This window comes from Pomacea canaliculata, linkage group LG4, assembly GCF_003073045.1.
Source record: "Pomacea canaliculata isolate SZHN2017 linkage group LG4, ASM307304v1, whole genome shotgun sequence".
Lineage (NCBI taxonomy): Eukaryota > Metazoa > Mollusca > Gastropoda > Architaenioglossa > Ampullariidae > Pomacea > Pomacea canaliculata.
This window is the reverse complement of record NC_037593.1, coordinates 31995610-32009578: the sequence shown is the minus strand read 5'-3', so window position 1 is coordinate 32009578 and position 13969 is coordinate 31995610. Positions and strand designations below refer to the sequence as shown.

Below are 13969 nucleotides of genomic sequence, written 5' to 3'. Positions count from 1 at the left end.
ACTCGCCTTTCACAAGATCGTCTGTTTGCGCAATTAGGTGATCGTCTGCTACAGGATGAGGATAATTACAGGTACGGAACAAAGAAGGCTGCAACTAAAAAGTCCACCCATGGACGCCTATTGGAGGGGCTGGGAGCAAAAATTTCTTTCAGGTGGGAATGTTCAGATTATAGGGACACGAGATGAGTTCACACAATGTATACATAACCTGTATTCGTGAATACAGGAGCTGAAGCTTGTTTCCAGCTGGAATTTCAGAGCTTAGAGACACGATGAGCTGTTACACATGTGTTGCAATGTGTAACGGGTACATGGCATGTTCAGATAAGCTGGGTACGCGAGAAGGACACTGGGTGTGTGCAGTCTGGACTTGTCGAGCCTCATAATATAGCGAGTTTTACGCAAGCATGTCCATTCATGCAAAGAGAAAACACACATGTGCAAGTTCCGACTTCGATATTTACACATGAAAAATCCTTGTTTTCTCTGTACAAGTGACAGGGAACCCCACCTCCCTACCCTCAACTCCCAACCTGCAGTTAGCTGGCTGGCTGAATGGACGGCTCTTGTTATGCCTGCAACAAGTCCAGATCAAAATATGTTTGAATGACACTACTTAGTGTGTTAACCTTCCAAGCAAGTCCTGGGAGGTCTTTGTAGATTGACCCCCAAAGGAAGAACTTTTAGGAAGGCGGTGACCGAACATGGAAATAAAGGGCTATAAGCGAGGTAAAAAAGTGGGTTTACCTGTTTTGCAAGAGTTTTCTCCCCTACATTACCAGCGATAGCGCGCTGGAAATATTTTTTAAATGTCCATTACAGAAATCTTTAGCATTCAAAATGATTTGCCAGTTTAATTTGGAGACATTTGACTACTAGCGGATTGCCCACATTCATTTACTCTGCAGTTGCACGAATAAATGAACAAATGTATGCAAATGTATGATCTCGTTTATTTATTAATTTTACTGTGCGTCGAACTAAGGATATAAAACAACAGCTCTTTTTTTCTTCAGCGAGTAGATCTGATTCCCTGTGAATAAAACCTTCTGACAATAACAAATGATGCTAGCTCTGATGCTGGTGAAGGTTTTTACAACTTAGTTTTTCTCGATTTCCTCAATTAACAATTTAAATGAAATCTGTCGCATATTTATTTCATTGTTTACTGTTTGCTTTTTCTTGTTTGTAATACGTTCGTTTTTATTTTCTTTCCATGTGTTAACATGGCATTCACCAATACTGTAACCACAGACATGATAAAACACGATGCAATAATCCCTTAACATCAGACAGCAGAAATATACTCACACAACCTTGTAACATCGCACAGTCACAACAAACCAGTAAAAAAAAGTCCGCAAGACGGTGACACTTTTCTCCAGTCCAGTGATAATCAGTTATTCTGGGTTGTCATTTTCTCTCTGATTATTGTTGTACCTTTTAATATTTTCTACCAGAGAAGTTTTAAAAAAACAAAAAACAAAACCCAGTTTCTTCGCCCCTCTCAAACTCCTCCACCCCATTGTGTAAAGGGAGATAAGCAAAAGCTACAACTACACTTGTTAGCTATATAATGAGGAGGCGAATAAGTGGAAATCTATTGTACATCGAGACCAACTGTCTTCTCATTGTCCTACAGTCCAAGGTAAGAAAGAGCGGGTGAGCAGTAAGCTACAGAGTGTAGCGGAAGTGATAGTCCAGACCATCGAGCTCTTTCACTGCGGCGTCCAGGCGCTCGCTCTGGGCCACAGTCAGGTGGTTCTTCCAGTCCCCCACTTCCCCTGAAACAATGACAACATCAACTCTTTCATTTGTCAGACTTGCTGTGATAAAATTTTCAATTCAAATGTAAGCACATTTCTTGATAAAGCATTTGTAACGGTAACAAAAAACCACCAAAGATTTTTTACCAAACAATTTGTTTTGTTTCAAAAGTCTCACCTTTTCTGTACATGTGGGAGTTAAAATTACCCAGGCTGCTCAGCCACTCTGGAAGCTGCTTAGCGTCGTTGGCCTCCTTCATTTTCTGGAAGCCACATGCGTCAGCGATTTGCTCGCACAATTCCGGTGGGGCAGGAACTCCCAAAAACTGGGCCAACAGCCTGACAGTTCCTAAAGGATCCTGTAGATAGAGTCACAGATTACACACAACAGCCTGACAGTGCCTACAGGATCCTGTAGATAGAGTCACAGATTACACACAACAGCCTGACAGTTCCTACAGGATCCTTTAGATAGAGTCACAGATTATACACAACAGTCTGACAGTTCCCACAGGATTCTATAGACAGTCACAGATCATAAAACACACACACACACACATCAGAAAGACACAATGACAACATTGGCCGGTGCGAGAGTTTTTAGCACCTCTGTTAGTACCTGAGTTAGTGCCTCTACGGAAAACTCGGTAAAGTAAGAACAATTTCCTTTTTAGTGGCAAAAATGAGATGGAGGGAAAGGACCATCCCAGCCCCTGAATGCCTGTTACAAAACTGAGACGATACCTAGACCGGTGGTCTTGGTTATTGTTTGGCCGTGATGAACACTTTACAACTTGATGGCGAAGTGCATTTCACCGTTGGTTGAAATTATTTTGTAAATTGTGTGCTCGTGTGCTATTTGCTTTGGGTTTAAAGCTTACAATTCTTCTTTATAAAATTTACATTGGTGCCTCCCAAAAATGATCTGTTTTGGTTGTGTGTTGTGAACGAATGCTCATTTAAAACTTTGTTGGGAGAGAGATTAGGTTGGAAAGAGAGAGAACTTTGATAATAAAGATCGTTACAAAGAACCGACTGATTCACAAGTCGTAATTACCTTCTTCATGTCTTCAAAGGAGACGTTAAAAACAGGAACCTCTGGATTCTCCTTCCTGAATTCGGCCATTTTCTTCATGTACATAATGTAGTTACCTCCAACATCTTACGAGAAAACAACAATAAAAGAAAAGACATTAAGGACTACGAAAAACAAAGAAGAAAGATAAAAGACATGAATAGAACTAATTACATGTACTGTCTAGGAATACTGAACTAATCTAGCAATAACTGTATAGGAATAGTTATTTAATTTAAGTAACAATTACTTATTAATGTATGGATATTTAGCTAATTTAACGAATGATAACTATTTACTGTAAAGGAATGTTTCACTTATTTAACTAATAACAACTAATTGTTGTACAGCAATAATGTCGACCTACTGTGTAACTGAGACAGTTCGGGCCCTGTCTGAGACCGTTTTTGGTTTAGTGAATAGTGGTCAGTCTTAGACCTCAAATAAAAATAAACAAATGTACTTCATCAGAGTCACGAAACTCTCGCTCAGCCATAATAGCCGATACATGCCCAGTCGTCAGGGAAACCAACTGTTTGTAATGTTTGAAAGTTTCTCTGTCGGTTTAGTTTAATAAAGGGGATATGCTTTTAAATGGATGTGATTGTTCGGATCAAAATATATTCATAGCGTTATAACGGCTGGCTCTCCGTAACTATGTTTCGAGGGCACTGATTGGTTGATCTTTGACCTTCTTGTCCCATAGGCAAGTGCGCCAGACTGGTTTCTTATTGAATGAACTGTACAGCTATAGAATTCATTCTGTATACTTATTAAAATTGAATTGTATAAATATAGAATTTAATTAAAACCATTATAACAGCATACTAAAAAGTTAAAAGTTACAAAAGTAAATATGAAAGATAAAATTAATTATCTCTAATTTTGAGTGCATTTTACAGGAGAATGGTCGCATTACATAACAGATGCTGAAAGCTGTTTGCAAATAACGCACATGCTCGGAATTGAGGGAAGGGCTTGAAACATTTTAGGAGGATAAAAATTTCTATAGGCTAATGTATTGAGAACATATAAACACAGAGTAAAAATTCTGTTTGATCGCTATGACAATGTGGGCATTTCAGAGAAATATCTGTGGTATTTGTGTAAGGTCTCTCGTGTTGTTAACCAGAACCTAACTCTTATTAGTGTACACTATCTGTTACGTTAACATGAACCACCTAAACACAGATGAAAAGATAGATTGTGTGATCGTTGATTTGTTTTCGGTTTCTCAAACTCAAACACGCAGTCAAACCATCTTACACAAGTAACTCGATAAACTTAGAGGTACAAAAGGGAAGATTAACCCAGCTCACATTTTTCATCGAGGAAAAGCTTGTCCATCACTTCTATCGTCCACCTGGTGGCTATAGGCACACGTTTCCAGTGGAAGTAGGCAGACACCATCACGTCCTTGATATTGCGGTAGACGTGGATAACTTTGACCTTTTTGTTCTTGACATCGCGGGGCAGCATGCTGGGGTACAGGTGGGTGTTGAGAAGTCTTGGGGACGGGAGGGCCTGCAGTTTCTCTACCTCTATCGCCTCCATCATCACGTTCTCTTTGGCCCGCTTGTCGTAGTCCGGCCGGCCAGCCAGCAGCATGGAGCCCATCTCCCACATCCAGTGTGTGCCTGGAACAGGTTTAAACTTATAATGTTTGCATAATTATAATTTTCAATCTAGTGTGTGTCTGTAACCCATTAACATCTAAAGTGTTGACATAACTATTTAGTCTCCAGTAGGTCTGCAAGCATTTAACACGTGTTCGCAAAGTTATTTCAGTTATCTAAGCAGTGTGTGTCTGTAACCCGCTTCCAGTATTTTTTTAATATATTTAAGACAAAATATAAAAAGTATATGTTTATTTAGCTACCGCTGTGTTTCTGCAAATATTTAATATTCAGTTTCTAGTGTTTACTTGTCAGGTACACGACATGTGAGTTAGTTGTGTCATTGCTTGTTCTCGCAGGTGATTTAAAAGAAACCAAACACATTCTCCCCACCCTTAGCCTGACAGGGACCCAAACCTTTCCTTCCATCGTCAGCTGACCTACCTGCTTTTCCATAAGCACAGAGAAGGACATCGTTGTCGTTTAGCTCCAGTGCCCGGATGCACTCGATGTGTTCAGCCATCGGGCGGTTGCTTTCGAACAGCTTCGGAAAAACGACGCCCTCCACCTCCACCACTGGAATGTCGGCGAGGATGTCTCGGAAGACTTGCATGTCGTCCATGTTGAAACTGACCGTGAAATCTGACGTCATAGAGGACAGAGAATGATGGCGATAGTGGCAAAAATAACAGCGAAAAACGTGGAGGATGACACACTGGAATAAAGAAATAAAGCTCGTGTGTGACGATAATGGGTCATTACAGGATCTGTTGGCTTAGCAAAAATACTGCTTATTATCTAAGTAAAGGACACACACATACACACAAAATCTGGAATTGTTTCTCACCTGTCTCGAAGGCCCGATGAACACAAAATAACATGTACAGGGGCGATAAGACTCAGGTTCAAAATTGGTGTACTAGCGCGTGTGAGGTCTGTGACACTGCATATAATGAGAGTAGATTCTGATAACATAAAAAGCTGTGCAAATGTTATGTCACAGTGACCTTATATACCACATATGGAGAAAAGTGGCTAGGTGGGTTATGAAATAGGACGACTGAAATCCTGGGGCCTCCTGGGGCTAATTGCATACCACTTTCTTGAAACTTAAAATTGGTGTAAAGCACAAGTGGAAAATTAGTTCCTAGATAGGTTGCACAATCTACCGAAACTTGCGCTGACTGGAACAAAGTCTAGCTCAAACATTCAGACTTTATATCAAACAAATTTAGTTTTTAAAAAGTTCTAGAAGTGTGTTGTGCGCTGTGTTTGATGGTCGTGGAGGGTTCCCTGCATGATGTTTTCCAGGAAGATATTAAACAAAAACACCGATGGTAGGTGTCATCCTTGACTTGTGCCTACTGTGGTGCGAAATTCAACTCCTGTTTGGTTGTTCATCAGTACTGTACTCGTTGAACGTTTTCAAAGAATAGTCTAAACTGAAGAACAGTCTAACATATTGTTATATACAACATTAGAATGACTAGCTCAGCTGAAGTAATCATCCATATCACAAACTTAAGTATTTTTTTACTATTATCTCATTATTGTCTGGATGTACCCGTATACAAGACTGGCCCTGATTCGTCATTCACTACTGACTCAGTATAAAACAACAATAAAGCGATTGTCGGTAAATTTTCAGGCATGGTGCATGATGGAACCGGTGTCTTGTGTGCAGTTTTTGCTGTTTACATGTTTATTTTATCTACTTATTCACTTTCCGTATTGTTGAGACAGGACATTTCCCTCTTTAAAAAAGTCCAACATAGTAAAACAAAGCCAATATCCTAAGTTGACCTGTAAAATACATTCAGTATATTTTGCGTTAATCTAAATTATAGCAAATAAATGAGCAGTTTGTTGGGGGAGGGCGTTTTGTCCCAAGTCATCTTGTTGACCTCGAGATATCAAGACCAGGTCGACGCGATAATTTGGCCGCCGTCTGTTTATCCAAGCTGATATTCACTGGGGTACAGGAAACATCACGGTCACTGGTCTACTTTCTCACACCATCGCCTCTTCCCTCGTCTCCTCCACACTCCCCTCCAACACATTCTCTCAAGTAAGAACGCCCCTCCCTTACCCTCCAGACGCTCACAAGGTTATGTGAAGTTCTTGCGAGTTTGCCACGAGTGCGTGCATGCGTGCAAGTTCAGTATATCCTAGTAGTTTGGCTAACCCCTACTATCTACTTAAAAATTTACTTTGCTTTGCAATTACCTCAGGTCACGACACACATGAAGTCAAACGCTGAGAAAAACACTTCAGCGAGAATTACATGTTGCTGTGTCTGACAAGTAATAATAATTAACGTGATAAAAAATAGTAGAGCCAGCTGCATGGCCTGCTAGAGTGTAGACCGTTGTTGCAGCTAGCTGCACTTTCTGGAAGGAGGGCACCGGCGACACGTACGTTAACATGTTCACCCCGTGACACAGATGGAGGTCAGAAAGTAGGTCGCCACATGGAACTCTGTAACCTTTCGTGGAGCAAAAGGGCGCGGCTCTCGACAGACTGGCATGGTAATAGGATGAGGGGAACCTGCTGGAAATCTTTTCTGGGGCATGATGTATGAAACAGAACAACGGCCAGTCTGAGACTAGACACAAGGTGTCACGTGACTGACAGAAAACTGTTAGAAATAGAGCAGACGACACCAGGTTGTATCTCTAAAGTTTGATAATGGCTGCGACAACGGACAACTTTCTTCCTCTGTCATTTCCTCTTGCAGCCAGCATGAAGAATCTACATGCCACAAATATTTAGACAGCACGGAGTGAGTGTAGGAGCAGAGCGTATCTGCCGGAAGTGTAAGCTGCTTGTAAGCTTGAAATATTTCAACATAAACTTTCAGAAGCTGTTTGAGAAAAAACACATCTGGAACATTTAGCTAGTTTTACGGCTTCGCAATTACAGACGAAAGACATGTATATCTAGGTGAATACATGTTTTACACGCGACGCAGCACTCTGAGAAGGGAGACTAGTACGCGTAACTCTCTTTTTGATGTAGAAGGTAGCGTCCCTTGAACCTTAGTTGTCGCTATCGTCATCAATTGTTATTATTCATCGGCACCCTCATTATCATTGTCCGATGGGGAAAGGGGGGAGGAAAATATAGCAGAAAATCTTCTGACTTTCAGGATCAAATAAGAAAGGAATTTATTACACTAAAAGGATTTCACACACTCACATATATTTCTATGAAAACTGTCAAATATTTCAAGTCGATGACTTTTTTTTAATTTTCTCAGTCTTCGGTGTATTTGAACTTTTTGTTTGTAAGGGTAGATCGAGGTTTAACAAACATGGAATCTTTGTGATGGCAAACTAGTGTAAAGCATGACTGTGGAATTTGTTGACTGCCTTGTTTAGTATAACATCCATTAGCAAAAGGAAGAACGGTGTTCACCAGCTCTGTAACACTACACTTTGCAAACTTGATCCAACAATCCTGTAAACATCTCAATTTCACGTGTCAGTCCAAAAATCCACTAGGCGATGACACAATAATGTACATCGAGACCAACTGTCCTCTCTTTGTCCTACTGTCCAAGGTAGGAAAGAGCGGGTGAGCAGTAAGCTACAGAGTGTAGCGGAAGTGATAGTCCAGACCATCGAGCTCTTTCACTGCGGCGTCCAGGCGCTCGCTCTGGGCCACAGTCAGGTGGTTCTTCCAGTCCCCCACTTCCCCTGAAAAAATGACAACATCAACTCTTTCATTTGTTAGACATACAAATGTGATAAAATTTACAATAAAATTGCGGCAACTGACAGTATTTATCGTCATCTTTTGACTTCTTATTGTTCGGTGATCTTTTTTTTTAGCCATGACACAAACGACATAACAAAATCTACTTAAGTAGTTCTAAGTACATGTACTTGTCCCTGCTGTGAGGGAAGGTCGCTCTTTGTAGTCGGTAATAACTAAGAAAATATTGCTCATAATGCTCAAGTGTCATGCTGAGAACCAAACTATAGGCCTCGGAACATCCAATATTATATTTTGAATATTAATTTTGTGTCTGTTAGGCTCTGAGTGGTTGTTTTTTTCTTTTCTGATAAGTGGATTGAAGAAGTATTTGCTATTATAATCAGAATAAAAAGTAAAACTGGAGTATTCATCAACGGGGAGCATACGCGCTAACATTAATCCTCATCTATATTGTGAATTCATGGCCACAATTCTATGGATGTAGAAGATATCCGAACTTGAAACGCAGCCTTTGAAACCCAAGAATGAACTAGAAAAGAAGAAAGATAAGTGACGGAAAAATACGAGGAGAGAGTGGGGAGAAAAAGAAGAAAGGATTTTGAATTAATGTCCTACCTTTTCTATAAAATTTAACTTTAGGAATGGGGATCCTTTCAAACCATTCTGGAGTTTGCTTGGTGTCGTCTGCTATCTTCATATTTTGGAAGCTGCATGCCTCAGCAATTTGCACGCACAGTTCTGGTGACGTAGGTACTCCCAGAAACTCAGCCAACCGCCTGACAGTTCCCGTGGGATCCTGTACACAGAATTACAGATGTCTCACACACACACACAAAAGAAAGAGAGAGTGAGAGTGGGGGAGGGAGGAGGGGTGAGGAGGTTGGCACTCAGGGTCAATGCTTTGAAAATGAAGACCGTTAAAACATACTTACCTCCTTCATGTCCTCATAGGACACGTTAAAGACAGGAACCTCTGGATTCTCCTTCCTGAATTCGGCCATTTTCTTCATGTAGATGAAGTAGTTACCTCCAATACCTAACACGAAAATAATAACAACAACAAAATCCAATAAAACAACATACAAAAAAAAATAACATAAAGATAAAAGATATAATCAACAATAGTAATATTTAATATGTAGAAATATTTACACTAATCACATGGCATGAAGGAAGATTCAACGAGGTGCATGGCTTGAAATCCTTAGAATGTCTTTCAGACAAGTCGGAAGTAGGTAGATAGATTGATAAACGTACATTCGTTTTCTCTAGGCTAATACCCAGGCAAAAAAAAAAAAAAAAAAAAAAAAAAAAAACAAAAAAAACCCACAAAAAACAAACCCCCCCCCAAAAAAATAAATAAAACCACGACAACAAAACCTAAAACAAACAGACAAGCAGGTATTTAAACAAGACAACAAACTGCCAGGCACAAGTAACTTAATTAAAATTAGATGAACCCAGCCTCACATTTTTCGTCAAGAAAAGTTTTGTCCATTTCTGCCACCGTTGACTTGCTGTCCTCGAGCATTTGGTTCATGTGGAAGTAGGCAGACACCATCACGTCCTTGACATTGCGGTAGACGTGGATAACCTTGACCTTCTTGTTCTTGACATCGCGCGGCAGCATGCTGGGGTACAGGTGGGTGTTGAGGAGCCTTGGTGACGGGAGGGCCTGCAGTTTCTCTACCTCTATCGCCTCCATCATCACGTTCTCTTTGGTCCGCTTGTCGTAGTCCGGCCGGCCAGCCAGCAGCATGCACCCGACCTCCCACATCCAGTGTGTGCCTGTAAGAGGTTAACACCCTCAGTGTTCATAGAAATGTTAACATCCAGTGTGTGCCTGTAACAGGTTAACCACAAACTTGTATCCCTGGACTGCTGGCAGACGATTTTTTTCAGTTAACTGCTAAAACGAGGCAGGTTTGTACAAAGCTTCCGGTTTACTTACATCCTCAGCAAGAGATATCACAGACAGCAGTCCACCTATACACATCCATGGCCGGACGTTCTCCACCCTTGGTGTAAGCGATTATTATTTATCGTGTGGCTGTGAGCACTTAGTATTCAGTGTGTTTTCAGTCATTTATCATTCACACATATTATTCAATGTTTTTCTGTAGTCATTTAGCAGTCAGCTTGTTTCTGTACTTTGCTACCGCTTAGGAGTCGGCTTAATGTTTATTTAAGTATTAGCTGACTACTAAGCATTGGTTAGAATCCAGTTAGTGTGTGTGTGTGGTTTTTTTTTTTTTGCCCCCGATTTAGCACACTAGATAACTGACAGTGTGTACATCATACACAATTGTCATGGACGCAATACATTCCTTTCCTAGAAGCCTCCAGTTCACCTTCCTTACAAGTCAGCTGGACAAATACATGGCTGCTGCGAGGTCCAGCAATCACCCATACAGTCAGGCTCCCAGCCAGCCATTTAAGTCATGCACACCTTGATTTTAAAATTTAATAATTACCTAATAACTTAATAATTAGCAGGTCCCGAAACCTCTTATGAATCCAAAATTATTTTCCCTTCCCTACCAAACCTCCAAAGCCTGATGTTGCCCAAGAATGTCCACATCTTAACCATGGTCAGCTGACCTACCTGCCTTTGGATAAGCACAGAGAAGGACGTCGTTGTCGTTTAGCTCCAGTGCCCGGATGCACTCGATGTGTTCAGCCATCGGGCGGTTGTTTTCGAATAACTTTGGCAGAACGAGGCCCTCCACTTCCACCACCGGCATGTCTATGAGGATGTCTTTCATGACTTGCTTGTCATCCATGACAGTGGACCCTGACGTCACAGAGGACAGAGAATGATGGTGAGGAGGGAGGGAGTGGAGGGTGATAGCAGGAACAGCGAGAAAGAGACGAAGAGGATGAAACACTGAGACGAGAAGAGCCACTCAGTACAGCCTACAGGTGTTTTAAAGACTCATAAACGATAATAAGTAATTAGAATAAAACTATTAAACTATTATCTGTCAAACGAATTGATATAGAGCCAGCTAAAAACTGTTTTTTTGGCGCAGAGCCTATTTTACGGTTACAAACATAACAGTTCAGAACAGGTTCTGGTGGACTAAACCACACACATAGGGTGTAATGACTAGTAATAAGAAACAGTTATAAACGATGTCACCTGTCTTACTCACACATATACACCGGTCATGCACGCTCATCGCCACACACAAAGACAGAAATTCTAGAATTATTTCTCACCTACCTTGTTAACCCAGATAGCAGCTACGACCACTGTGACAGTCAGCTTCGAGCTCAAAATGTTGGTGTGTGTATCGTGTATCGTTCAAGTCAAACACGGACTTCAAAAAAAAAAAAAGTTTTTTTTTTTCCTAGCAATATCGCAGTGAGCTTATAGACTGGTTGTCGGTGAAGTGGGTGGAGCAAACATTGGGTGACACGTCCAGACAGCCTCCCGCACCACATCCCAACACACACGCACCGGGTGCTCAATTCCTCCTGACGAGTGGCACAGGAAAAGGTCCCAGCGACTGGCCTACATTTTTCACCCCGTGTACCCCTCCTTCACCTCCCCCTCCAACTCAACACACCCTCGGACGTTACAGTTCACGTGACCTCGCTCGGCTAATGACAGTCCCAGCTGATGCAAAGTTCACGTGAGTCTGCATTAGTCTCAGCTCTCGTGTGTGCGTGTGTGTGTGCATAAGTACCTGTATGTGCTCGTGGAATGAAGGAAGATGGGAAAGAATATGTTGCAGACGAAGGGTGGGGTGGGGACCAAAAGGGAGTGGGGTGGTGTAATTCTCTCTGAAGCTGCTGACGAGAGAGCCTGGAGAGTGACGTAACACTCAAGTTGAAGCAGCGGGTGGAATGAGGTACATCGTGTTCGCCACAGCGCAGAGCGGGTCAATCCCACCATTTCTGATTATTTCGGGTACGGGAGAAGTACCCGTGCACCTTGTAGGTGTATTGGTCCGCTTTCAAGTATCTGACGTACTTCAAAATCTCCGCTAGTGGATCCTCCATGAAACCTCTAGCTAGTGTTCAGAGGCGAGCAATCAAAGCCGTCCTGCTAAAACCGAAATTAGACCCACGTGACTTCACCTCTCTAGGCGTCCTTCCTCTTAAAAACAGACTCAAATTTAACAAATGCATTTTCATGTATAAAATACTGACGGGTAAACTATCGCCAAGACTCTCTCTACTATTTTCCTCCAATAACTCTAGAACCTTCCCAAAACTGAATATTCCCTTTCCAAGACTAGACCTCTTCAAATCAAGTCTGCAATTTTCAGGGAGTGCGCTATGGAACAGCCTCCCTCTCCATCTCAAACAATTGCACTCCCTGACCTGCTTTCGACGCCATCTATCTCAATACGTTCAAGATATATAGATAAGCCCTCTAATTCCTACCAACTCCAGGTGACCTTGTGAATATATGCTAATCTCTTCTTTAACCATCACCTTGTACATATCCACCCTTCTCTGTGCTTATTATCTTTTTTATATTTAATGCTTAATTAATTCATTTATATAGTTAATTTCCTTCCCTGAAAAGGGCGAGGGCTAAGTGGAAAAAAGCGCTCAGTTGCTTATTTTACCCCTCGTTAATAAAGAATTGTCATTGTCATTGTCATTGTCATTGTCCCATTCGTCTTTTGCTTACTTGTTTCTAGTGTGGATCTGATTGGGTGAATGGTCTGGTCTGTCAGATAATAATCTAGCCTTTTCCTTATTAATCAACCCTATTGGTTATTGTCCTGCATCTGCCAGCAATGCAGGGGTTGGTGTAACAAAAAGTATTCCCAGTCCCACTTTTACAGCTTGTGCCTCTACATTCTGGACTTTTGCTACTTGATTTGCTTTAAGGTTGACAAGAATATGGCTACATACAATTTTATAAAATATTATATAAATTTTAGATTGATTTCCCAGTTCTTTCCAGCTACTGCTCTCATTATGTTTCTTTCTTTCTTAGCAGTGTCAGTTATTTTGTCTAAGTTAGGCAAGAAGCTTATTTTTCTTGAGAATACGATAGAAATCTGTAAGGTATAATGTACGGCTTAATGCTAGGGTAGTTTAAATTTTTATGTGCGTTTGGTTGGCTAAATTTGGAAGCCATAATTTTAAAACCATTTTACTATTTTGTTGAGCCCTTCCTGAATTTTCTCGGTTCCTATTTTGATTTTTGTATGGTAACTGATTTTGCGTATTTCTACGTACTCTATTCAGCAAATAAGTGTTGACTGTACTCTGCTTAATTTTGACATGCCTGATGCATTGGGTAAGATCAGTAATCCTTTTGTTAAATAGCAAGGGGATAAGATACCTCCTTGTTGAGCTCCTTTGATTAAGTTTACTTCTTTGGGTGTTTGATCATCAGGCCTCACGGATACTTTCCTTCCGGTCAAAAATAATTTTATTGTGTTAACTATCATGTTAAGAGCACCTGCTTTGAAGAGATTTAGGATTACGCTATAATACGAGGGCATATTGTAGGCTTTCTCTATATCCAAAAACACTCCACAGAAGTTCTCTTGTTTTTCATTGTGGGTAGTTACTTTTTCTTGTTATAAGCGTTTTATATGCCCTATTGTACTACGTTTTCCCCAAAGCCACTCTTTTCTAGGGAAATGATTTTGTATGCATCACAGATATAGTTTGGTCGGATTTTAATCAATTAAAAATTCTGTCATGTTTTAATATGCTTAAAAATGCTGTCTCTCTCTTTCTCTGTGTAAACTATGTTTGAGCGTATAATTTATTTCCTTTCTGTTTTTCCTATTTTTCTTGTATTACCCTGAACGCCG

The 13969-nt window shown here is 40.9% G+C and overlaps 2 protein-coding genes across 3 annotated transcripts; both read right to left on the bottom strand.

The window, feature by feature from the left end:
- Window positions 1-925: 925 nt before the first annotated feature.
- On the bottom strand, window positions 926-5416 carry LOC112563006 (sulfotransferase 1A1-like). Its single transcript, XM_025236682.1, has 6 exons — window positions 5305-5416; window positions 4902-5099; window positions 4161-4478; window positions 2824-2927; window positions 1945-2125; window positions 926-1784 (listed from the first exon to the last, which is right to left on the bottom strand). Exons 1-6 carry the CDS (start codon window positions 5336-5338, stop codon window positions 1675-1677), a joined length of 945 nt encoding a protein of 314 aa, XP_025092467.1. The 5' UTR covers window positions 5339-5416; the 3' UTR covers window positions 926-1674.
- A 2191-nt stretch (window positions 5417-7607) lies between these two features.
- Window positions 7608-11746, bottom strand: LOC112563005 (sulfotransferase 1A1-like). 2 transcript variants are annotated; one of them, XM_025236681.1, is made up of 6 exons: window positions 11400-11746; window positions 10783-10971; window positions 9648-9965; window positions 9110-9213; window positions 8793-8973; window positions 7608-8155 (listed from the first exon to the last, which is right to left on the bottom strand). In XM_025236681.1, the coding sequence occupies exons 2-6, from the start codon at window positions 10958-10960 to the stop codon at window positions 8046-8048; spliced, it is 891 nt and encodes a 296-aa protein (XP_025092466.1). In that variant the 5' UTR covers window positions 10961-10971; window positions 11400-11746; the 3' UTR covers window positions 7608-8045. The 2 variants fall into 2 exon arrangements, with proteins under 2 accessions (XP_025092466.1, XP_025092464.1); XM_025236679.1 differs by having other exon boundaries at window positions 11404-11744.
- Between the last annotated feature and the right edge of the window lie 2223 nt (window positions 11747-13969).